The 24,459-nt window shown below is 41.7% G+C and overlaps 2 protein-coding genes across 2 annotated transcripts; one reads left to right on the top strand and one right to left on the bottom strand.

Annotated features, from left to right (window-relative positions):
• Window position 1: 1 nt before the first annotated feature.
• Window positions 2-1,633, bottom strand: mul3 (mitochondrial E3 ubiquitin protein ligase 3). The gene is made up of 5 exons (XM_079285266.1): window positions 1,541-1,633; window positions 1,294-1,418; window positions 1,118-1,205; window positions 907-1,027; window positions 2-821 (listed from the first exon to the last, which is right to left on the bottom strand). Exons 2-5 carry the CDS (start codon window positions 1,408-1,410, stop codon window positions 332-334), a joined length of 816 nt encoding a protein of 271 aa, XP_079141392.1. The 5' UTR covers window positions 1,411-1,418; window positions 1,541-1,633; the 3' UTR covers window positions 2-331.
• A 5,927-nt stretch (window positions 1,634-7,560) lies between these two features.
• On the top strand, window positions 7,561-22,387 carry LOC306789128 (vasoactive intestinal polypeptide receptor-like; the record flags this gene model as incomplete). Its single annotated transcript, XM_079284934.1, has 13 exons — window positions 7,561-7,641; window positions 8,442-8,535; window positions 9,747-9,860; window positions 15,505-15,614; window positions 15,725-15,822; window positions 17,033-17,162; window positions 18,890-19,043; window positions 19,854-19,914; window positions 20,821-20,887; window positions 20,982-21,073; window positions 21,281-21,410; window positions 22,015-22,056; window positions 22,196-22,387. The coding sequence occupies 13 exons, from the start codon at window positions 7,561-7,563 to the stop codon at window positions 22,385-22,387; spliced, it is 1,365 nt and encodes a 454-aa protein (XP_079141060.1).
• Between the last annotated feature and the right edge of the window lie 2,072 nt (window positions 22,388-24,459).

The raw sequence follows: 24,459 nt of genomic DNA, 5'->3' as shown, positions 1-24,459 counted from the left end.
CTTCAATGTTTTATTGAATACAAACATCACTTAAAGAAAAAAAAGATTGTGTACAACAGTAATTAGCGTTCTTTTGTGTACAAGCTGAACAGTGACTGCAGAACAAATAGATAGCTTAGAGGACACATGAATGTGGTTTTGCTGCTGTGTACCATTAGACCGACGGGGATTTCATCTTGCTGATATTCTTATATGATATACTGATATTCTTAGCGGCAGGACGGTTCTGTGGAATCAGAGATAAAACACCTGATGCAGTATTGGGACACCCAAAAAAAGCCGTCACACAGCTATTGAAGCTGTTCAACCTGCAGCGTCCACGTGCACAGGACTACTTTGATCTGTCGTCCTGATTCCCCACGAGGCCGTAAATGATTCTGGCTAGAAGAGAAACCCCCGTGATGCCCGTAACGGCGGTCAGCGTCTTCAACCAGCTGGCCGATCTCTTGTGCCTGTCCATGAAGCTCCTGTAGTCAGTGGGCTCCAGGATGTACTTGCGGCCGTCCTGCGGGGCCTGCAGCCTCATCACCTGACCCCCCTCCAGCACCACCTCGCCAAAGCCGGTCAGGGTGGTCCCCACCCGCAGCAGCTCCTCGCTCTCCTCCATCACCTCCGGTTTCTCCCCGTTGAGGCCCTGCAGCACCACGTTCACCAGGCCCTCCTCAGCATGTCTTGCACGGTAATAAACCCTGTCCAGGTAGCACCCAGAGGCCTCCAGAGGGTTCTGAATCTTCACATACAAGTCACTCATGTAGCCAGGGCTGACCAGACTGAAAGGCACCGAGTTGTTGGTTTCTTTTCTGTTCATTGTCCGAGAATTCCTGGAAAGATAATGAAACTATTATTAAGCAGGCTAGTAGATTGACGAGGAGACTCTTTTGGTTTTACTCTGTAGATTGAAAGCACCATGTCTTGGTGAGGGAGTTCCAGTATTTCCAGTGCTCCTCCACAGATATCTTCTGAATCACACCAAAGCATCGTGGGACAAACTGGCTGGCCAGAGGCTCCCCGTCTGCCTGCACCAGACCTCAAAACAGAAGGAAACAGGAAACTAAAATAGCTGTGACTGATCCCCATTCAAAGCTGCATTCACTGTTAATTCTAGACACGGTTGTACCTTCTACTGCAACGTACTGAAGTCGCTTGTGGGGATTTGCTCTCAGCACTCTGAGCAAATGTTGATCTGGCTTGAAAACGGGTATTTCCTAAACAAACAAGTGTCGATAAATTATTAAAGGATTCGAGCTGTGTGAATACTTAAGCATGACACAAGCAATGATGTAGGCTACTTGCCTTCAGCTTTTCCAGTTCTTTTTTCTTCTCTTGGTACAAATGATAGAAGAGGCCAGAGAAAGCAAAGCTGGAGCCGACACCAATCACAAGCAGCGGGTTTATGGGAATGTCAGCCATATCTGTATCTGCAACAGGAAGAAGCAACATATTAAGGTCAACACAAGTCACAGTAAGCTACAGTAGTTATCAGTGTGGAAGTTACACCGTGTGTTTGTGAAGAACAATCAGATAAAGGAATAAAACTCACCTGTTAAACAAGCAGCTAAAAACTTTAACACACCTGCAGTTTGGTCACATTCATGGAAACCAAAAGCTTACGTTGATTTCATTTCCTTGTTTACCCACAATGCGTCATGTTTCATCAGCCAATAGGAAATTAGCAGCATATATCTTTATGTATGACCACTAGGTGGCGGCGTACATCAGTGGTTGATGTAGTATCACTTTCTTGCACACTTAAAATGTACACTGTTCAGTTTAATATTTAGTAATACAATGTGTTGGGATACGTGAACTCTCTATTTTCCCATGCTCACTTTAAACCTACTTTAAAACTACTTCACTGCATTTCAGAGGGACATATTGTACTTTTTACTCCACCCAGATATGTTTGAGGCACAGAGTGAGTTAGTTTGCTGATTAAAGGCTCTGCAAACAGGTGTTTTGAATTTGGCTGATTAGTGTTTATCGAACATTATGATTCTGTCTCCTCTCCCCTTCTCCCCCACACCCCATTTCAAAATAAAAGCCCCAGAGAGTGAAGTCTAATTGAAATGCTTGTGATGAAGCCAGGCATTTAATAACCTCTGTTTATGTGTGTCAGACATTATGATTATGTCTCCTCTCCCCCTCTCCCCCCACCCAGCCCCACCCTTTCAAAATAAAAGCCCCATGGATTAACTGTATTTAAACAAGCTCAAAATTTGGCTTTTTTGTTGAAAAAATTAATGCTCTTACTAATACTGCGACAACTACTACTACTGCTGCAAATATAGTATTACTACTACTGCTACTACTATTACTGCTACCATCAATATTATTACTACCACTACTGCTATTACTACCACTACTACTATTACTTATACGACAACTACTACTGCTATTCATGCTACTAAAAGTAGTAATACTACTGCAGCTATTAGTACGACTGCTACTAGTACTACTACTGCTACTTCTTCTACTGCCATTACTATTACTACTACTACTACTACTGTGATATTAAATACTACGACCAATACTACAGCTATTACTATGACTACTGATACTACGTCTTCTACTACTTCTTCTAATTACTAATACTTCTACGACTACTAATACTTCTACTACAACTACAACTTCTACTACTACTACAAATATCACTACTACTACTAGTAGTACTTATTCTAATGCTGCTAATACTTCTACTAATAATACTTCTACTACAACTTATACTACTACAAATATCACCACTGATGAATTTTTTTAAGCCACAGAAACTGTTCAAATATCAAAATGTTCAGCTCTTTCAGGAGAGGTGTGATATGACTTTTCATATTTGTAATCTTGAAACTTTTTGAATTATTAAGCTTTTTGCAATTTGTTTTTGAATTGGATATCTATTTTCAGCAATGTTTTTACGATTAATTTCAGTTTTCAGCATTCCAACGCATTTTCAGCAGGAAATGCTTTTTCTAGTTCATGTTGACAATCTGAATGATGTCGTCATGAACGGGATGATTTGCAGGCTGAGTCGTTTATGGAGACTGTAACAGCCTGCATGTGTGTATGAGGTGTGAACGGGATGATTTTCCACTCTCAAGTTGTTTTATTATGACTTTTAGCTGCCTGACGATATCATTCCATCCAGTGTTTCACAAGATGCAGAAACAGTTACAGATAATGTACAATAGTTTGGTACAGCAGATGTTTGTTTTTTTCTATTTCCCTCCTGTTAATCATCTCATGACCGCTCCGATTTACCTTATACAACACCCTAGACAGGTCCAGATCACCTAAGCACACTGAACACTGAAGCAGCTAATCTCCCGATTACGTCTTTACTGAAAGTTGCCAGCGTTGACGAAAGTTCTACACCGATGCATCATAAAGTAAAGAGTCAGACTTTGCCAGCTTCCCTTTTCTCCGCCTCTCTCTGTGTACTGAACAGTCATTCGCTTGGCAAACAGTGCTTGACTGTAAATACACACCTGTTTTACATGCATGGTCATATTTTCGCCCTTCATTTGGATGCCTTTATCCAACTGTTGTTCCCAGCTCCCTTTTTCCCCCCTAGGCTGTGTAAATAGTTGCCTATATTGACAATGTATCTGCACTGCAGGAGATTCTGTAGATTTGACCTTCGTTGGTGCACAAATAGCAGTGACTCTTCAGGGGCAACTCTGACACTTACAGTTTAATTCAACCCCTGATGCCTGGAGAAGAGATGAGAGAAAACACACCGCTGAAGAATGTCTCCATAGAGCTGCTTTTTAGTTCCTCAATGGCCATCCTGATTCATTCTTCTTCAATGTGTCCTTGACTGCTCACTGAAAGCAAAATGGCATTCATTTCAGAATAATGACGTTGTTGGAACACCTTTCGCTCCAACATGTGCAACCTTGGTGCAGCCCCCAGCGTCTGCAAACCTGCATGGAATAAGCCCGTCTGATGACACACACACAACACGCACAGTCTGGCTTCACCAATGGGTTGATGCGGAACAGAGCCGAACATCGGGAGAAAATGAAAAGTCTGGCATAGTCTCTTTGGCTAATGAATGGTTGTTGTTCTTATTTCATCAGCAAAACAAAAGGTCCCTGAATCCTCCTTTCAGACTTTCATTGCTCTAAATTCTCTAATATTTGTTTTGAAACATGCATACACCCTTACTCTCGTAGATGAGTGAGAAAAGATGCACATGCTTCACAGCCTGGATGTTCCTGTGTATTTATTTCTCTGCACTATCTCCCTACTTGTATAACATCATTTCAAGACAATGGAGAACGAGTGACATATGACCTGTAGTTATCCAGTAATAACGGATGACTAACACAAATGCACAAAGCACACAAAAAGCCCTTGACATAAGGAGACTGTGTGTACTTGAAAATGGAAAAAACACACATACACAGAAAACCTTGTACTTATATCTTTGTGAGGACACTGATTCCCTGTTAACCATCACAACTAAATGCCCGACCCTTACTCGAACTCCAACCTAAACCTAATTCTAACCTAACCAAGTGTGAACTCACCCATTTCAATTTGTATGCTTTTTTTATGGCATCAAACATGAAGATGTTGCTGATTGTGCAAAGCTCCCGTATAGTTTTGAGCAGAGAAAGAGGACAAATAGAGAAACATCACCGGTACGAGAGAGTGGCAAACATTGGTGGTGTGAAATGTTTGCTGTAATGACAGCTATAAGAAACATTTGGGTAATTATTGTGAGTGAGTTACTCCTAATGTCTGACATTACCAACAAATGAACTCATTCTGGACTGTATTGTGATTGTGCAATGTTAAAAAAATGCTCCGTCTTAGAAGTAAGACGGATAAACACAAGAAACCAGGGATGGAAAAGAGCGTTCTCTCCTGAAATTCCACAAGCGTCATCCAAGAAGCACTCAAAAGGCTCAAACAAGAACTTTTATCCCTGATGAGGGTTATTCTGACATCCATCAAAGCTTTCATACGCCTCGCTGAGTCACCCGCCGATAGTAAAAGCAGACCATGACGCGTAAGATACATGCTGCCACTGGAGGAGTCCGTATGGGAAACAAGGACGGGTTCTGTGCATTGCTGTCAGAAATGTGTATTCCTCATGGTTGGAAGTAAATGACTCAGCCCTCATCTCTTCACACGATGCACACTGACTGATGACAGAGCAACCATCTGACCCGCAGACAAACGCGCTGCCTGTTTTTCACCTTGACTCACAACTTCCAGAGGGAGCAGACGTACTCTTTCAGGGTTCCCACATCGCTTTCGATGAATTATGAGCTTTACAACTCTCTGGTCTCCACAGCAATGCTGCAGCCACTTCACAAACATATGTGCACCATGCATCATCCTCGGTGCATACAGCAGTATTATCTTATCTGAGAGCTGCGTTTCAGCTATGAGCAGCCCCATGTTCGAGAGCCAAGGGAAACTGATTTTTATTGCATGTGACTACAGAATTATGGTCTCCTATATGGTCTGAACCACTGATAAAAAAAGACATCTTAATGGCGTCTTTCTCGTAGTTTGTCGGACTGTCAATGTTAATTCACAGTGAAGTGCAGCTGATGACTTCATCTATATGCAGTCGTGTTTGTGTTGCCTCAACTTCATGGCAGTTTTAGGGGGTCTAAAAAATCTAAATCTAATATTCCTCTGCTTCCCTTTTTCATACAGATGGGTGACCAATTTAAGAAAAAAACAACATGAATTGTCTGAGGAAGTTTTTGATTCATTAATTTTCATCCTCATCATACCATTTATGCTCCTCTTCATATTTATTCAGATATTTACCTTTAATTCAATTTTTATCAATTTGTCACTTGCCTGTCTGTAAGTCCTCAAAGAATCATATTAACTCAATAATTGCTTTTATATTAATCTATAGCCCCGGTGGATAGAGTACTCAGATCAGATATGTTAGTACCAGTACAACAGTGTAGAAGTACTCCATTCCAAATAAAAGTCAACAAAATATACTTCATGTATCAAAGAAGAAGTATCGCTTCTGCAAACAAAAATAAAAATGCTCCTGTGACTGATTATTATACATGACACCGTTGATTGCTGTTGCGTGGCACTGTATAAGTAGCCTTTACTGTTGTAGATTGTCCAGTGGTTGTCAAACTGGGGGTCGGGCCCCTGAAAATGGTGACACCGTGAATATGGCGAGAGGACAAGGGAAAAAAATTAGCAGAAAAAATTTGAGTTCCTGTTTTGATTTAAATCATTTTTCCTTCTGTTTCTTAATCAAACTGTTTGAAACTAGGGTAAAAGACTCATGGCCATCACAAACATAGGGACCCCGCCAAACACAGTTGTTTTTGTAAGTCACAAGTCAAAAAGCGTGGAAACCACTGCTTTAATCTATATCTAAACTGTGTTTTATAACTTTTAAATTCCTATAATCTGTACATTGACTAAATAGCTGTTCAATAAGTAACGGCATCAAACACACAATATTTGCCCCTGACTTGTGTAAAGTAGTATCAAACTGAAATACTTATGTCAAATACAAGTACCTCATATTGTACTTAAGTTGGCTCCTGCAGCACTTGATTAAATTGTTACTTTCCACCACTGTGTGTGACATTCCACGATAACACGGTTGCTTATCACAAACAAACTGTAGCAAATGAAACGGAGGTTCAGTCACGTCTTGACATTAATTCATGGATAGGCTTAGTTCCCTTCTGTTTACACCTGATCATCTACTGACGTCCACAGAGCAGCTTTCATTGGTTACTCGATGGTTGTTCAAGCTAAAGCCCGAGAGGGAGGAAGAGGAGGAGGAAGAGGAGGATGTCAAGAGCGGTGCGATTCACTCACTCAGAGCGCTGGAACAGAGTCAGCAAGCAGACCCGAACCAACCTGCGGAGGAATATCACTCTCTTACATCTTTTTTGTTTTTACTCTCTACAATCTTTTTCTGTAAGCATCAACTACTCTGCAGGAGATGTTGGTCGCGGTTTCAAACAGCGTGCTCGTCCTTCTCTCCTGCATGTTGCTGCAACCCGTGAGTCTTTTTACAACGCTTCTGACTCTTCTCATGACTTGAACTTTGCGTCGTTTTCAATGTGCGTCCGTTGTTCTGGTGCGTAACCAGTTTTGGATGCGGGGCGCACCAATGTGCCCCAGTGAGAAGCTTGAGGCATTCTCCCCGTTCAGCATGTGTGGAGGGACGCAGCAGAGGAGGATTTAGTTATTTATGATGTACCAAGGCATTGTTTGGCTTTAGTTTATTTTCATCATCATTGCTTTTGATATGTCAGAACAAATAATATTACAACTTGAGCTCATTTAAAAAGAAAAGAAAAAAAAGAAAGAATAACTTCCTCTCCCATCATCCCAGCACTGGTCTCCTCCTCACTCCAGCCAGGTTCACCCTCTGCTTTGTGTGTCAACACCCTCAGGCACAAACATCTAAAATGACATTTGGCACCAAAGCAAAGCGGTAGGCCAGACTGTGATTGTTTTTTCAGTGACATTCATGTGTTTTTATGTCCCGGCTGATCTCTTTACACCACTAAGGTTAACCAAGAGAAGTCACAAGGTCTCCCAACAGCAATGACCTCCTTTGTCTGCCTCTGTATACTCTCCGGCCTCCATAGTGTCCTCATCCACCAACCGTCTCCTGCAGAGGAGAATGTATGATTCATGCTGGAACTCAGCTGTAGGTAGAAGAGCGAGCTGGCCTTTGAAATCTGCATTTGTGCACACTCTCTTCTGTGTTGCAAAACGAAGCAAAGGAGGAGATGGGTTGTTATTGCTGGTGGTGGAGAGTAGAAATGATGTTCATGATCACGAGGATGGAGGCCAGGAAGCTTTCTCCTGATACTCCAACACGCACCACTGCTTATGGCGGCGCTGATCCATCACTGACAGCATATTCTCCAATCCTAGTCCAGAGGTGCCCTCTGTGAAGTATACGGAGCGAGATAAATCATAACTTAAATGGGGGAGTCACGTTGTCTGGGGGGGGGGGGGGGAGAGTATGGAGTCATATAGCTAACAATAGCCACATAGTGCCAGCCTGATTAATGCCAACAAAGAGGAGACTCATCCACCTAAGTGCCAGCAATAAATCTTGTGGTCCTGCAGATGGTCCGCACATTCCCTGGCAGTGAAACTTTATGGATTCATCTTCAACGTTGAACCCGGCTGTAAATTCACTCCGCCTCTTCCAAAACGCCCTCACATGCAAATATGAGGGATGCGATGACTGAATCACAGTCAGAAGATTGATTTTTTTGTGTCCGCCGTGTGCGTCTGGTGGAGAGATTAATGGTGGCCCGGCGGAGACGGCTGACATGTGAAGCGCTGTCCAGAGAGCACATGCAGCACAGCTCATAACCGTCGCTAACAGACAAATGATCTGAGGCTGACGCTGTCAAATGTCACTGTGCGGAGGTGTATAGATGAACATGTGTGAAATGTTCCTTTTGCAGGTGGTTTCAGTGCACAGTCAGATGTGTGACATGGTGAAGGAGATAGACAAGGAGAGGAGCCTGTGTGAGGCTCAGATTGAGAACAAAACAACAGGTATGTGTGTGTGTGTGTGTGTGTGTGTGTGTGTGTGTGTGTGTGTGTGTGTGTGTGTGTGTGTGTGTGTGTGTGTGTGTGTGTGTGTGTGTGTGTGTGTGTGTGTGTGTGTGTGTGTGTGTGTGTGTGTGCGCGTGTGTTCTACATGCCTCCTGGCTGCAACTATGTTTTGTCAAAATTTTCCTAATCCACAATTAGGTTCTGATCGAAGTGACACAACAAGCTCAAAAGACAACAAAACCTCCCCTCTGGCCTTCCATCACACCTTGCATGGCTGAGCACTGCTTTCCATCTCATGCCAGCCTGCTGTCGTGTGTTGCTTGGTTCAATTTTAAAGTAAACTTTCTAATTGATCACATTTGACCGTAGCATACGTGTTTTTATATTAAATGCTATTGCCAACAGAACAGCAGGGAGTGTGCAACAATTAAACTAACTTTGCTGATTTGTTGTTTCAATTTATCGTTGCCGAAGCTGGAATTACATGTTGCTAAGTGGCGTGTTGCATCCTTAAAGCACGCAGCACATAATTAGGTTCCACGGAGAGATAATCGTGCTTTATTGAGCCTCTATTGCCTTGGTGTTTAACCAAAACCTGCTTGATCCTAACTGCATGTATCAAGAGACTCTGGTTACTTTCACATATTGAAAAAGTCATCAAACACTCATTATCTTTTTTGAATTTAGACATCATTTTTGCTCCCTATAGATTCAATAAATGCTGTCAAATCCTCCGGCTGATGATGCAAAAACATCAGCTGGTAAACTGATTTCTCAAAGTGATGAGATGTTGAGCAGGTGTGGATGTAAAAGTGCCGTCTGCATCCGGAGACCGAACACTCTGTGGACAGTCGCGGTGGTCTGTTGAATTCAAATAACAGTGTGTAACGCAGGACGGGGAGCTGTTTTATTAGTCATGGTGGCGGCGTGTTAACTCAGGTCATCTGCTGTTATGGACCCGGGACTGTAACCACAGCTGACTCGAGCGCATGAACACATTTTGGCTGCCATGGGAACTCCAGTGCTACACCTTCACCTGAGGCAGGTTGCCATTTGTCACTGGAATGGAGTCGTGTCACAACCGCTTCAGACATACAGTATAAGGTTCTATAAACAGCTGGTCTATGTTATTATCTTGGTGCATGTGGCGTTTCCATGTTTGACCATTTAGAACACGCCCTTTTTTGGGCCTCTCTCTCTCTCTCGGTCAGGTTGCAGCGGAACTTGGGACAAGATCACCTGCTGGCCCAGTGCTGATGTTGGAGAGGTGGTCACCATCCCTTGCCCAAAATATCTCTTCTACTTCTCCGGGGACGTTTCCACAAGTAAGGATACGGTTTAGATAGGGCATGAATGTGTGTGTGTGTGTGTGTGTGTGGCAAGGCCAGCCACTGACTATATAGATGTATTTGTTTGTGGGATGGTCAGTTGGCAGAAGGTAGACAGTGTCACCGTGAGCCGGCGAGGCAGTACTTGGACATAGTTACACATATGCAAGGAAAACAAACTGATGAACGTAAATGGACAGTGACACTTGTTACCCAGTGTTAGGAGAAGAATAAAATACAAATAAATAAGAAAGATGAATGTGTTGTTCAGCCAATGAGCAGACTCTGGCTAATGCTCAATAACTACCATTATTCTTTTAAGCAGCTAAGCAAGATTTGTTGAAGCTGTTCCAATCAATATTCTTGTATTAAGAAAGGATCAAATCAAGATGTGTAAAAGGGGTCGCTCATGTGGACAAACCCACAGAGGATTATTGCCAACTTCTGCAGTTCTAGTTCAGTTCTGAGGAACGTTTTATCGTCTTTTAGCTCATTGTTTTGGTTTTATGGACGTCGACTCTACTGTTTTGGTTTATTCTGACGCTCTTATCAGGTCGTTTCCAGTAGCAGGGAGCTGGTTTCAGAAAAAAAGCTAGAAACAAATATTGACGACAGAGCCATATCCTTGAGTCTAAGTTTAACTTTAAACTGTAAACTGTATATTGAATGTCAATCATGTCTGTTCATGGAAGAAGTAGAAATGCCATCACGCTCCACGTCTGAGACCAGAAATAAGAATTACAATGTGCACAGAGCAGCATCATAGTGGTTCATATACTCATGTTTTTTCCATCTCTCCTGACACCCCAACTCATATATCACAAAGAAAACGCTGAGTACAAACAACTTCCCATCTAACGCATCAAAGGCACATTCTGTTTATTTGTCCTCCTTTAATCCATGAGAAGCCTCATGGGGCAGTTGGGGCAGTTGGAGTAGTAATAAGAGGAACCACTCTCTTGAGGATTTAACAGCTGAACTGCAGTGTGTTTGTACGGTTTCCCGTATATCTCCACTAATTACCACCCCGAGTCTCCTCCGTGTAACTGCGCTGTAAGAGTTGATGGAGTTGTTTATTTGTATAGAGGCATCAATTTCAACTTTAGTGCCTTGAGAAATGTTAATTTATCGAAGCATCTTGTAATTAGCTTGAAAACACTGGTGTGCATATCGTTTTTTAAAGAGCTGTACTTGTCATATATTTCTTGTAACAATGGATCAGACGGCTGTTTGTAGAGTACCATGCATCAGTTGTTGCGACAAAGCCGGAGAATTATGCAAACTTGGCAGTTAGCCAAGTTTTTGCTGTTTTAGCCCTTTTTAGCATATTGTTTCGGTTTTCCCGCTCTCGAACTCTCACCTTGTTTCAAGACGAAGCTGGCAGCTTTTTCCAACAGAAAAGCAGTGATAGACCAAGTGTATGCTACCTGCCCAGCGCCAAACAACAAACAGACAAAGTTAGTAACCAGCTACTGGAGCATGGTAGCATTTAGCACAGTGTAACATTGAGCAGCTGAGAGCCAGGTATTTTCTTTTGTCAATGGTTGAAGGACGCACATATGCACATGGAGAGGGTGTTCCTGCCCCTGTAATCCAGACAGTATTTCCCCTCGTCATATTCAGGGCATGAAAGGGACTCAAACCGAGGATTGATCATGAGCATGTGAAGGCTTGCTGCGTAGGAGAGGTGTTTTCTTGGAAGCTGTGATGTGACCCAGATGGGAGATAGTGTGACCCCAGAGAGGAGAGCCCTCCAGTGAAAAGAGTGAGGAATCACCAGAATTGTGGCGTTGAAGGCAGAAGAGGTATATTTTACTGACATGTCAAAGATTCACAGAATCAACACGCCTCCCCTGTGCAGGGACTCGGGGCTAAGGGGCCTTAAAAGAAAGAGATGGGATTGTAAGCGGCCTGTGCCTCACTGATGTGCATGGCATCAATTATGCAGTAACTCAACAAATCAGTGCAGGTCTCATGATTAATCCTGCTATGCTCTCAGGTCATGTAAGGAAGACTTAATTAAGGGATGATGATGAACAGTCTGGGATTCTGTGCATTGTAAATTACTGTTGCAGTCGGGTCAGAAATATAAGCGTTGCAGGAACTAAGAAAAACAACCTTGTTTGTGTAGCTTGACTGCTGTGCATTTTACAATTTATTCATTTTATTTTGAAAAGGTTTCAGAATCCTGAGACGTTAGAGAAACATGATGTGCTTTTCAAGAAGTTGTCCTTTTTGTGACTGTGGTACAGTGTAAAAAAAAAAGTGCCTATTAAGTAAAGAAAAAAAGTATTCCCTGTCAGTCAATTGCGTAAGACGCAGGTTATAGACACATCCCGAGCTATTCATTTTAGAAGCCTCACACACACAAAAAACAAGCATTACAAAACGTGGCGCCACAGAGATTCAGGTCATAAATTTAGTTGAGATAGAGTTTGCCATTCACATGAACTCTTTACTAAGTCGGCCTGGGGCTTACATACACACACACACACACAGTCATTCATCTCTTTCAATAACACGGACGACTCACCCTTTATACAAGCAGTGACAGGTGATGGTTTCACCTCCATGCCATAACATTCAGCTGAGCTGAAGCTAATCTTTGCATGCTAATATGAATCTTCATCCAAGATATAACTAGGAAAGATAAAGCATTTGACTTACAACATTGACAGAAAAGCCAGGATAAAAAAACAACAAAAAAAACTCGAAAATAAAAATAATGATGATTAGGGTGATTAACTCGTTTTAGCTCTCCTCGTTGTCGTGCATGACGCTGAAAATCCTTGCAGTCATGTTTTGGGGGGATGATGAAAGCATTCTTCTGGCAATCCCTCAAACAAGCCAAATCCAGTGGTGGCATGGGCTGAAGCAGCAGGGGCTTATCTTCCCCTTTGTGTCTTGTCATGTTGTTTGATTTGTTTAAGCCGCCATCTTCTCTGCAATACGCTCAGGTATTTGTGAGCTGACCATATTTTAATGCCAAAACATTCTAAGACTTTGGATTGTTGACCATTTCCCAACTAGGTCTTGATTTGATCGTGGCCGTGGAGCGATACGATTGGGAAATGCGAGGAATGTCCTACATTTAGATTTCAACAGCAGCATTCAGGGCAAGGATTAATTGTTTTGCCAACATGCCGCAGCTCCCTTTTCTTTGACAGGAAAGGACATGCTGATAAAAAATATGACACAATAAGACACTGAGATGTCAAACTGGGCTTCTTACGGCTGGTTGATTAGAAATGCCTCATGTATGAAGGGTTTTCAATCTAAATAATGATTAGTGTCCCTTCTGAACATTGATGCATTTCTTCCTCTTATTAAGGAACAATTCTTTAAAAAGTCAAACTTCTCTACAGCTTTATATTTTGCCCAACATATGCACATGTTGCGCTTTTAAAGGAGGTTATATGATCCAATGGCAAAATGCTTCTCTATCTGCTGAGCTCAACTTTGCTCTACTCGAATGAACTCTACAGGACTCTACTCTACTGAGGCCTACTGAGCTGTCGTCTTCTGCACTCTACATTGATAAACAGAGCTTTACTCATTTCTACTGAACTCTACTGTATTGTAGTGTACTACCTTATTGTACTGTGGTGAGCTCTAGTGTACCGGACTGTAATGTACTCCAGTGAGCTCTAGTTTACTACACTGTAATGTACTCTCGTGCGCTCTAGTTTACTACACTGTAATGTACTCTAGTGAGCTCTAGTTTACTACACTGTAATGTACTCTAGTGAGCTCTAGTTTACTACACTGTAATGTACTCTAGTGAGCTCTAGTTTACTACACTGTAATGTACTCTCGTGAGCTCTAGTTTACTACACTGTAATGTACTCTAGTGAGCTCTAGTTTACTACACTGTAATGTACTCTAGTGAGCTCTAGTTTACTACACTGTAATGTACTCTCGTGAGCTCTAGTTTACTACACTGTAATGTACTCTAGTGAGCTCTAGTTTACTACACTGTAATGTACTCTAGTGAGCTCTAGTATACTACACTGTAATGTACTCTAGTGAGCTCTAGTTTACTACACTGTAATGTACTCTCGTGAGCTCTAGTTTACTACACTGTAATGTACTCTCGTGAGCTCTAGTTTACTACACTGTAATGTACTCTAGTGAGCTCTAGTTTACTACACTGTAATGTACTCTCGTGAGCTCTAGTTTACTACACTGTAATGTACTCTCGTGAGCTCTAGTTTACTACACTGTAATGTACTCTAGTGAGCTCTAGTTTACTACACTGTAATGTACTCTCGTGAGCTCTAGTTTACTACACTGTAATGTACTCTAGTGAGCTCTAGTTTACTACACTGTAATGTACTCTAGTGAGCTCTAGTATACTACACTGTAATGTACTCTAGTGAGCTCTAGTTTACTACACTGTAATGTACTCTCGTGAGCTCTAGTTTACTACACTGTAATGTACTCTCGTGAGCTCTAGTTTACTACACTGTAATGTACTCTAGTGAGCTCTAGTTTACTACACTGTAATGTACTCTAGTGAGCTCTAGTTTACTGCACTGTAATGTACTCTCGTGAGCTCTAGTTTACTACACTGTACTGTGATGGGCTCTAGTTTACTATACTGTAATGTACTCTAGTGAGCACTAGTTTACTACACTGTAATGTACTCTAGTGAGCTCTAGTTTACTACACTGTAATGTACTCTAGTGAGCTCTAGTTTACTACACTGTAATGTACTCTAGTGAGCTCTAGTTTACTACACTGTAATGTACTCTCGTGAGCTCTAGTTTACTACACTGTACTGTGATGGGCTCTAGTTTACTATACTGTAATGTACTCTAGTGAGCTCTAGTTTACTACACTGTAATGTACTCTAGTGAGCTCTAGTTTACTACACTGTAATGTACTCTAGTGAGCTCTAGTTTACTACACTGTAATGTACTCTAGTGAGCTCTAGTTTACTACACTGTAATGTACTCTAGTGAGCTCTCCTCTCCTGTACTGTACTGTGATGGGCTCTAGTTTACTATACTGTACTGTGCTCTAGTTTAGCTCTAGTGTACTGTGCTGTACTCCAGTACATCATAGTCTACTGTTCTGTACCATACTGTACTTTACTGTACTCTAGTGAGCTCTAGTCTACTGTACTGTGCTGTACGGTCTACTTTAATCTCCTCTCAGATGAAAGTGCCCTCTCCTCTCTTTATTTTTACTTTATTTTTTCACGGTCACTCTAATGCACTTGGACCTTTCACTTCAGGCCAGAGTAGACATATGTCTCTGCTGGCCTCCTTCTGTGTGTGCAGCCTGAGAGTAATTAAGCAACAGATGGAGGCCAATACACATGGGAACCGTCCCAGCATGTCTTAGCCGGTGGGACGACGGATCCCCTTCAGTCATTCCTTCCATTTCCTTTTAGTATTTGGGAGTATTCCAGCGAGACACATACATCTCAGTGTGACATAATTAAGTGAGAGTAAATGTAGAAGGTTTGCCTTGTGACTCATACGGTTCCCCTCCCTCAACACACACACGCACACAATATTATAATTGTGATTAAATAAAAAAAAATCGTATTGAAACGCATTGAATCTGCCGGAGCAATGAGTTGTATTCTTGCAAGAGTAATGTTGAGTATTTATTCTGTCCCTCTGCTCATTAGGTAACCTGTCAAAGACCTGCACTGCGGGTGGCTGGACCCCAATCAGCATAGACTCATACATAATGGACTGTGGATACAATCCCAACAACACCATGGATGATAATACGTCGGTATGGCAACCAGAGTTCAAAAATCGTCTGACCCCATTGTGCTGGTGCTGAGACTTCATGTTCGATATCAAAGTCAGTCCAGATGAGCTTTACTGAATGTCTTTTTGCAGGGAGAGTTCTTCGACGCCATCAAAGTGGGTTACACCATTGGTCACAGCGTGTCCCTTATTTGCCTGACGATCGCCATCATCATACTGTGTCTCTTTCGGTAAGGAGATGAATCAAAATGCTACTTACTGTCCCTGTGTAAAGACAATCAAACACCTTTTTTCCATCATTTAGAGTGGTAAAACCCTCGACTTCCTGCATTTTATAGAGGTTTTACAGTGTTTTTCACACCGTAATGTGACTCTGCCAGATTTTGTGAGACAAGACGTCCACATTTGACATTATCTGCTCTTGCAACAGTTCTCAAACAAAGGGAGCAGCCATAAAGTCAAACCACTTAGACAGGCTGCTGTTGCTCACAGCTCCCTTTTGACCTTCTGTCCTGGGGTTGCAGAGAGAAAAAGTGTGCACAAATGTTGGCATGACACTGCACTAATCAATAATAAGTTCAAGTGTGTGGCCTCTATTAAACAACCCAGTCTGTTCAGTTGGGTGTGTTTTCGCATTTGCAGTGTTTGTGTGTTACGGGCTAAACAACATGGGATGTGTTTACACCTCGGGGTTAAAAAATGCAAATAGTTCGGACTTTCCAGCAGTGACACAGGATGTGAACAGCGTATGCTGTTTATGTTCAACTGCGGACGCCGTTTTCAGGCAGCTGGTTGATGCTGTGTGTCATCGCACCCGTCCTGCCGGGACGACTTCCCTGATGGGTTTCTGCTATTCATCCCTAATCATAAGCGCATCGGGAAGGCATTTGTTTGAGAACACCCAGGAGAGAGGATTTACATTAGTGACATTTTCTCTGCAAAAGCAAACCCTGATTTGTTCTTGTGTACCTCTTTGCTGAATGTCAATGATGTTTCACACTTGTTTCTGCAAAGATAAATATATATTTCACTGGAAAACTACCTCCTACATCCGATATGAAACATGCAGATAGCGTTTCTTAACAATTACATGTAGCTTGACATTGAAATAACAGCACAGAACAGTAGGAGCACGTTGCAAGGCAATAGCCGTTCATGAAGTGCTTATAATGACTACCGGTACTCTCCTCAGCTTCAAATACACGTTCTTTCTGTCAACGTTGGCCCGTAAATTAAGTCTGTGAATTATCTGGTGGATATTTATTCCGATTGCATGCTTTGGTGGCATAAACACACACTTTATCAGATGTGTTTCCACATTGGTCATTGAAACAGCTCTTTTCAGATCTTTAATCGAAAGGAAGTCATTTAGAGATTTGTGCGTGTTGCTTTCCCCTCTTGATCTAAATCATCTAACCGCTGATTTGTCCTATTTTGCAGGAAGCTGCACTGCACAAGAAACTACATCCACATGCATCTGTTTGTGTCTTTCATACTGAAAGCTGTTGCTGTTTTCGTCAAGGACTTGGTTCTGTATGGAGTCGGGGAGTCAGACAATTGCCAGTCACCTGTGAGTAGGCTGTGTACTCACTGTGCTCCTGAACATCTCTCTCGCCAACACGGCAATTTATTTTATTCGCGAAATAATTTTATTGATTTTCTTCCCTACATCATCAAAAGTCCTGCATCACAGATCAAGTTAACTCGTCCATCTGATGTACGAGTGGCCGGCTGTTAGTTTCTGTCCTTTAAGCTAAAGCAAACGGATTATTAATTATTCACTCAGACTTTAATGACTTTAATGCTTTGTCTCTGAGTTTACATAACGTGTGGATGCTCAAGTGCTTGTGGGTGTACCAGTGTTTGCCAAGTCCCTTCCACTCCTGAGACGACGTTTCCTAATTCATCTGTCCAGCAGGATCCTGTGAGAGTTCCTGTTTGCTGAACATTAAGACTGAACTGAAGAGAGCTTTGTCAATGAATCACTTTTAGAGTTCTCATATCTAGTTTTACTCACGTCATCTCAACAACATCACCATGGCAACAATATCAAGAAGCCATAAGAGCTGAGTTAAGATAAGGTGTGAGATAAGCCACTGGATCAGATACAGCTTCATATAATAAGGCTATGTTATTTGTATTTGATTGGTCAAGACACTGACGTCAGTGGTGTTTTCTCAGGTCCAGCTCCAGCCGCTGCTTTACTACCAGAGAGGATTAGACCACCGACTGTAAATCACCTGCTTTTCTATCTCTAAGTGCTGATTGTTAATGGCTGACTTTAGTTATTTCCCCCTGAGGGTACACAGATTGTCCTGGTCCAAACACAGCTGCTGTTCCTCTCAACTGTTCCTAAACTAAAAAAAACAAAAAAACTTTTGGAGTAAGCAACACATTAAAACAATTTTACCCATCAAGATCAGGTTACTCGTCATGAAGAACGCTACTCAGTCTGCAATACTGTACTTCTGTTGTATAAAGAAATTAGTGAAACTACAAAGAAAAAGCATTCCAAATTAGATTGACATTTGTGAGAACCCAAATTCCTCATGTTGTAGACATGGATGGTATTTTATTTAAAGAATAGAGTTTTCGGGTTTCATTAGCATTTAATGAATACCACTTCCTTTAAGTCCTGGACACCTCGGTTTAACGTCTTTGGCTCAACAGGGCAGAGAGTGCAGAACAATGTAGACATTTGAGACTACAACTAAAGAGTTGGAAAACCTACATTAGAAGAAAGCGTTGGTTGATGTCAAGGAGATGGAAGAAACTTAAAGAGCGTGGCCTCACCGGTCTATGGGAATTTAAGTTGTTTTTATGCCAACAGGTCGTTGCTTACTTTGTCTCAGTGTCAGTGACCCTTAAAAAACCTGAAGCCTTAAGCTGTTCATTTACTGTTCTTGTGTCTGTAATGCTTTAAACAGCCCCCCAAAAACGGTATCTTCCAGTGGGCGGCTACTGTAATACAGAATATTAACATGAATCTCAAATACACTTTAAGTGCAGATTTATTAATCAGTCCAGTAGCCATTAGCACATTTTGTCTCGTTATATTATGCTCATATTAATTGTGATAATGCTGCTTTTGAAGATTGACTTGCCATGTCTAACCCAATTTTTCTCTCTTAAGTGAGTCATCAATACTCCTTTCAGAGTAATTTACTAAAAATGTTCTCTGTGCAGCCTCATCAACTGGCAGCTTAATTTGTCCTCAGCGTTTGAAGTGTAATGGGTTTACATTTACTTACATTCACTGGTAATGCAATAAGCCACTGACACATGGTTCTCCTGTAGGTGGGCTGCAAGGCAGTGGTGGTCTTCTTCCAGTATGGGGTCATGGCGAGTTACTTCTGGCTGCTGGTGGAGGGCCTCTATCTCCACACTCTGTTAGCCGTTTCCTTCTTCTCTGAGAGGAAGTACTTCTGGTGGTACATCCTGATTGGTTGGGGTACGTGTCAGCCGCTATACCACGCGTTGATGAATACAGATGGCTCACGCAGGCTCTTTTGCAAGGAGATTTGATCCATCCGGTTGTCTGAAGTTGCAGAAGAAATCGTCAAACAACCATCAAGATACATCTGTCAGGCGACCCGAATGTCTGTTTTGTCTTAACTGCAACAGCCACAACACACATGATAATATGTAAATTCACGAGTGAGGTTTTATACATGCACAGGAAAATGCTGTGCCTTTGCCATCTGCATATGGATGAGTTTTGCTGCCAGTTTCAGATTAGCAGCTGCCAGTCTGCATGTATGGTAGACATAATATGTGAATAATTCCTCCCCGAACTAAGACATCAGTCAATTTAGACTTGAACTCTTGATATCGGGAATGGATAGCTAGATTTGGCAACAGGGATGCTCTTTTTGACAGCTCTTGATGTATATTCAACAACCATTCCCCAAATTTTTGATGTCTTTCTTTCCCATCACGGCAATAAAGTAACTCTATAAATAGGCCTGACATGTTGTCTCTGCCAGCAGGAAAATGGAAACAAGCCTTTGACTTTCCTGCAGATACCCAGGATGAGCCAATATTGGCACAGAGAAAATATGATTCCGGTTAGAAATGATAAGCATACCCAAAATGCAATTTAACTTTAGCTATGAAATCGTCCACAAGATTAACAGTGTACACATGCTCCAGGCTCACTGTCATATTCGGTGGTGTTAACAGTAGACATTTTTCAGTGTGACATATACTTTTAATGTTGAAATAATTTACCACAAATTCTGTTCATGTTTATTGTTTGCAGGCGCTCCAACCATCTTTATCTCAGCGTGGGTGATTACAAAGGCTTATTTAAATTATCCTGGGTGAGTTAATCATTTGTCTTTAGTCTAATCTTGTTTATTACTTTTACTTATCAGTACAACTGCTTTAAACAAGACACATTTGCCTATCAAAATAGCTGGCAACATACAAAGTATTTGGCCTAACATTGTCTCAGACAGAGAGCTGAGTGTTTCATGGCTACACTATCTTACAAAGCAAAAATGTGCGGTAACTACATATTTGTTCAAAATGAAATGTGCCTTACCATATAATAATTATTAAACTCTTATTAATGTGTAATTTCCTAAAAAAGAGAGAGAAAAAAACACACTAGCTAGGTGAGGCACAGCTAGCCTTAGCTAACGTTAAATGTACCCACTTTCTCCTTCCTGTTTCCTGTAACTGAAAAATGCATTTTTGAATATCTGACATGATGGTAATTCAACATGGCATCCCACATAAATGAGGCAGTTGCAAACTATGAAACCCCATCATGATGGAGAAAGTTACCAGCCCTATTAAAAGGTAACTAGCCTAGCTTAGCAGAGTAAGCTAGCACCACAGCCTCTGGGTCTACTGGATGTCATGTGATTCAGTGTGGTTAAGCTACTGAATCATATATTTGAATATATTGAACTACAGGCTATCATTTATTATAGTCTAGTTCATTAGTTCAAATGAACAAGAGAAGATATTTTGTTTGTAGATAGCCTACTGTGTCTGTACTGCTCTCCGCCTATGTAGCACAGTTTAACGTCCCAGTGGAACGGAAATTAGAGCGTCTTTAGCTTCTGTACTGTGATGTATCTTACAGTGAGCCGAATATTTGAGCGGTGAACGGTTACAAGAGGGATTTATATCAAATCCTTCCGGGTTTATTCTAACTTAATATATTCTTTTATTTTGAGAGAATTTGTTTGTATTCACTCGCTTATCTCTTCTGACAGATGCTGGGAGATAATCGACGACAGCCCATGGTGGATCATCAAAACACCTATTTTGGTCACCATACTCGTGAGTCACTCACAACGCCACTTCATGGGCAACATTCTCATATGCAGCTCCTCACAATGCAATCGCATCAATCAGTCTTTCACCCCCTCGGCAGGTGAACTTTTTCCTCTTCATCTGTATCATCCGGATTTTGCGACAGAAGATGAATTGCCCCGACATCGGAAGAAAGGAATCCAATCAGTATTCGTAGGTTTTCAGAGCAGACAGCATCTCTATGAAAGCATGCGTTACATGTCATTTCTTATCAGGCGACACTGAATGAATTATTTTTCTGCCGTTATGTTGTCGGCCGTCACTAGCGCTCTTGCATGGTGACGAGCACTGTCCTGACTCCAGCTTTTGTGGGTGAACACGAATGTTCACTTTTTTCATTTTTCTACTTTTTCTTTTTAGGAGGCTGGCTAAATCCACTCTGTTGTTGATACCTCTCTTTGGCATAAACTACATAATTTTTGCCTTCATCCCTGACCACATCCACCCACAAGTGAGGATGGTGTTCGACCTCATTCTGGGCTCATTTCAGGTAAGGTCACGTCCCAGCATGCAAGGTGTTAGTTAGCAGTCTGTCAACATTCCCAATGTCAGACGTGGCACTACTTTACGATGAATTGAGGGATTTAACGTGCCAAATCCGTCTTTAGAGGATCGCCATCTTGTGTTTTAGGTAAATATTTGTGCCACAAATATGGCACCAGATAGAAAAATGGATGTGATCCTTTGACTCCGTAAAGTTAAAACAGCTTGGTAACATGACGACGGTTTGTCTGATCAAGCAAGTGAGTGTTTTGTTTAGCGGACATGTTTTATATGCTTGAATAACGAGGCCACTGATTTATTGAGTATTCAATTGAATGTGAATGCTGAGAGCCAACTGCAATGATGGAAACCAAGCGATGGAAAGTATTCTTAATTTGTAACCGTTTTAGCTCAGAATGAAAACTCCTGGGAACATTTCCCAGGGATCTAAATGATGAACCTCCTGCCTGAGCCTGAAGTTGAAGTCATAATCTTACCGTCATTATTCATACACAAGCATTTTGAGTGTTTCCCCAGCTATGCTATCGCATTGGTATTTATTTTCTTTTTGTTATTGGGCGATAAGTTTGATCTATTTCTCTCTTCTTCAGGGTTTTGTTGTTGCAGTTTTGTACTGCTTTCTGAACGGCGAGGTAAGTAAATAAAAAAACAAAAAAACATCTCTTTTAGATGTTTACTGTCCTTTTATGTCACTAAATCTAATTTTCAGTCCCCGTCCTCTCAACGCCCCCTCTTCATCCTGTTTGTCTACCCTCTGGTCTCTCGTTTCAGGTGCAGGCGGAGATTAAGCGTAAGTGGCGCAGATGGATGCTGCAGAGGTTCCTGGGTGCTGACACCAAGTACCAGCAGCCCTCCATAGGCAGCAACGGCAACAACTTCAGCACCCAGATCAGCATGCTGACCAAATGCAGCCCCACCACACACCGGGCGTCTGAGTGTCAGGAGCACCTTTCTGCCATCTGAAACCCGTCTACGGTTAACTCCCCTCTCTGTTTCTATCATTTGGGTACAGTACTGTACACACACTCGCTGTTTGGTTGCTGGAGGTTAATGTGACATTTTAGTACTGACGCTAATATTTGCTCGTTGTAACTTTATCCATAACCTTTAAAAAAAAAAAAAAGACAAGTGACCAGTGTTTTTCCTAGCAACAGTGGAAAGGGCGTCTGAAACCAGTTCCAGAATACGACACCTGTAAATGGTTTGAATCATTTTCTTAAAATAACGTTTTCACAGACTGTTGTAATGTAGCTTTGATCAGGAAGTAAGCAGAGGTTGACCACTCTGACTGGCAGGTTTCTGTATATTTACACATGGGCTAGTCTCACCCTGTTATATTGGCAAACAGACGAGATCGTACAAGGTAAAGCTTTGTTGAGATCACATGATGAGTCAACCCTCCAACTGGCTAGCTGTAAGAAAACCCGTTCTCAGAATAATATTAACAAAGTCTCTGATAACGAACACGCTACAGAATGCTGCGGGCACAAAGATCTTCATGGCTACTATGTGAATTAAAGTGAAACGGAGCTCTTGGCCAGCGTTTTCCATCTGATGTTAAGCAACAGCTGGACAGAGCCAGAGACGAGCTGTGTCCTATAAGAAGCAAGATGTTTATTGAAAGGGTGTGTTACACAAGAGGACTCCAAGCACTGAACCTAATGGTCCATGTTGCTGAGGGGACCAATGGTAACATCATTAATGACAATGTCAGGCTGACAGTAGTCGCTGAGGAGGACTCTGTAGCATGACCAACGTACTGGACGTCCCTATCCTGTCCAAGACAGTGATACACGGGGCATACACTCTGCTGAATTACTGCCGGATAACATTCCAGAGGAGCCTCTAAAGCTCCCGCTTGTGAAATATATCTCAGATTACAAAGGCTTTTAGTTTTATCTGAGTGCACAGTCGCTGAGCAGACGTTCATTTTTACTGCTTCTGCAACTAATGGACCAGATGTATTCCGTTATCAGTCCACAATACACAACATTGTGAATAAATATGTGGCAACACTGCGTAACTTCCATTCACTGGATTGCATGGACAATTCATTTCATTGTAGTGACTGTTAGCTTTCTGTTCTATTCTTTTCTATATTTACAGATTTAATAAATGTTATTATTGTGCCATACTGTTTGCTTGTAGCAGCATGCCTGTTGATTAGTCGGCCCACTACTTTGGTCCGGATGGAAATATCTTACTATAGGATGGATTTCCATGAGATTTTGTACAGACATTCATTCTCCCCAGAGGATGATTCTTAACGACTTTTATGATCCTCTGACTTTTTATCTAGCACCACCAACTGGTCAAAGTTACCATCATCAACAAGATTGCTTTTCTTTTCTTTTTACAGACATTCACTAACATTTTGTCATCAACACTTTAATTAATGACTAGTGACTGCAAAAGTAACGACATTCTCATCAGCCTCTGCTACACTTTGAGTATCGTACTTATTAGCAAACACTAGCATGCTAACAGGCTAAACTAAGAATGTGAACATGGTACACACATACCCTCTAGACATCATGTTAGCATTGTGAATATGTTAGCGTGCTGGAATTAAACTCAAACCACTGCCTCTCACAGAAGCTAGCTTCACTGTTAGCTGAAATAGGATTTATCTATCAACTATTTATCTAAGTTCAATGACACCATGCATGATAGTTGTTATTCTCTCTCTCTCTCTCTCTCTCTCTCTCTCTCTGTTTAATAATGTCTTCAAACGTTTATTTGAGTCAAGACAATTTCAGACATTGTAAGGCAGTGACGGTGTCACATTTCATGTAGGGAGTCATGTTGGAGTTTGATGTTTACTTTAGGCCTCCTCCTGTACCAGTGTGTGTCAAACTGAAACTGAACTGTAACCAACTGAACGTACCTCAGAGTAACTGTCACACACAGCTATTGTATACAACGAGAGTCTGTAAATATGACTAAAGTTCATGTGTTTTGTGTTGAAGACTTGTAGTGCTCAGGTGTCAACTGGAAATCGAAGTTTACATTTGAAACGTTCCTCACGATCATGC

This window comes from Melanostigma gelatinosum, assembly GCF_949748355.1.
Source record: "Melanostigma gelatinosum genome assembly, chromosome: 15".
NCBI classification, from domain to species: Eukaryota; Metazoa; Chordata; class Actinopteri; order Perciformes; family Zoarcidae; genus Melanostigma; species Melanostigma gelatinosum.
Note: the sequence above shows the minus strand (reverse complement) of the source record. Positions and strands in the feature narration are given on the sequence as shown.

Bases quoted from the DNA above. Each gene is read 5' to 3' on its own strand.
- mul3 (XM_079285266.1), bottom strand. From the start codon at position 1,410: ATGGCTGACATTCCCATAAACCCGCTGCTTGTGATTGGTGTCGGCTCC. The intron at 1,028-1,117 runs GTACAACCGTGT...TTCTGTTTTGAG, and splicing joins TCAGTACGTTGCAGTAGAAG to GTCTGGTGCAGGCAGACGGG. The intron at 822-906 runs GTGCTTTCAATC...TTATCTTTCCAG, and splicing joins AACTCCCTCACCAAGACATG to GAATTCTCGGACAATGAACA.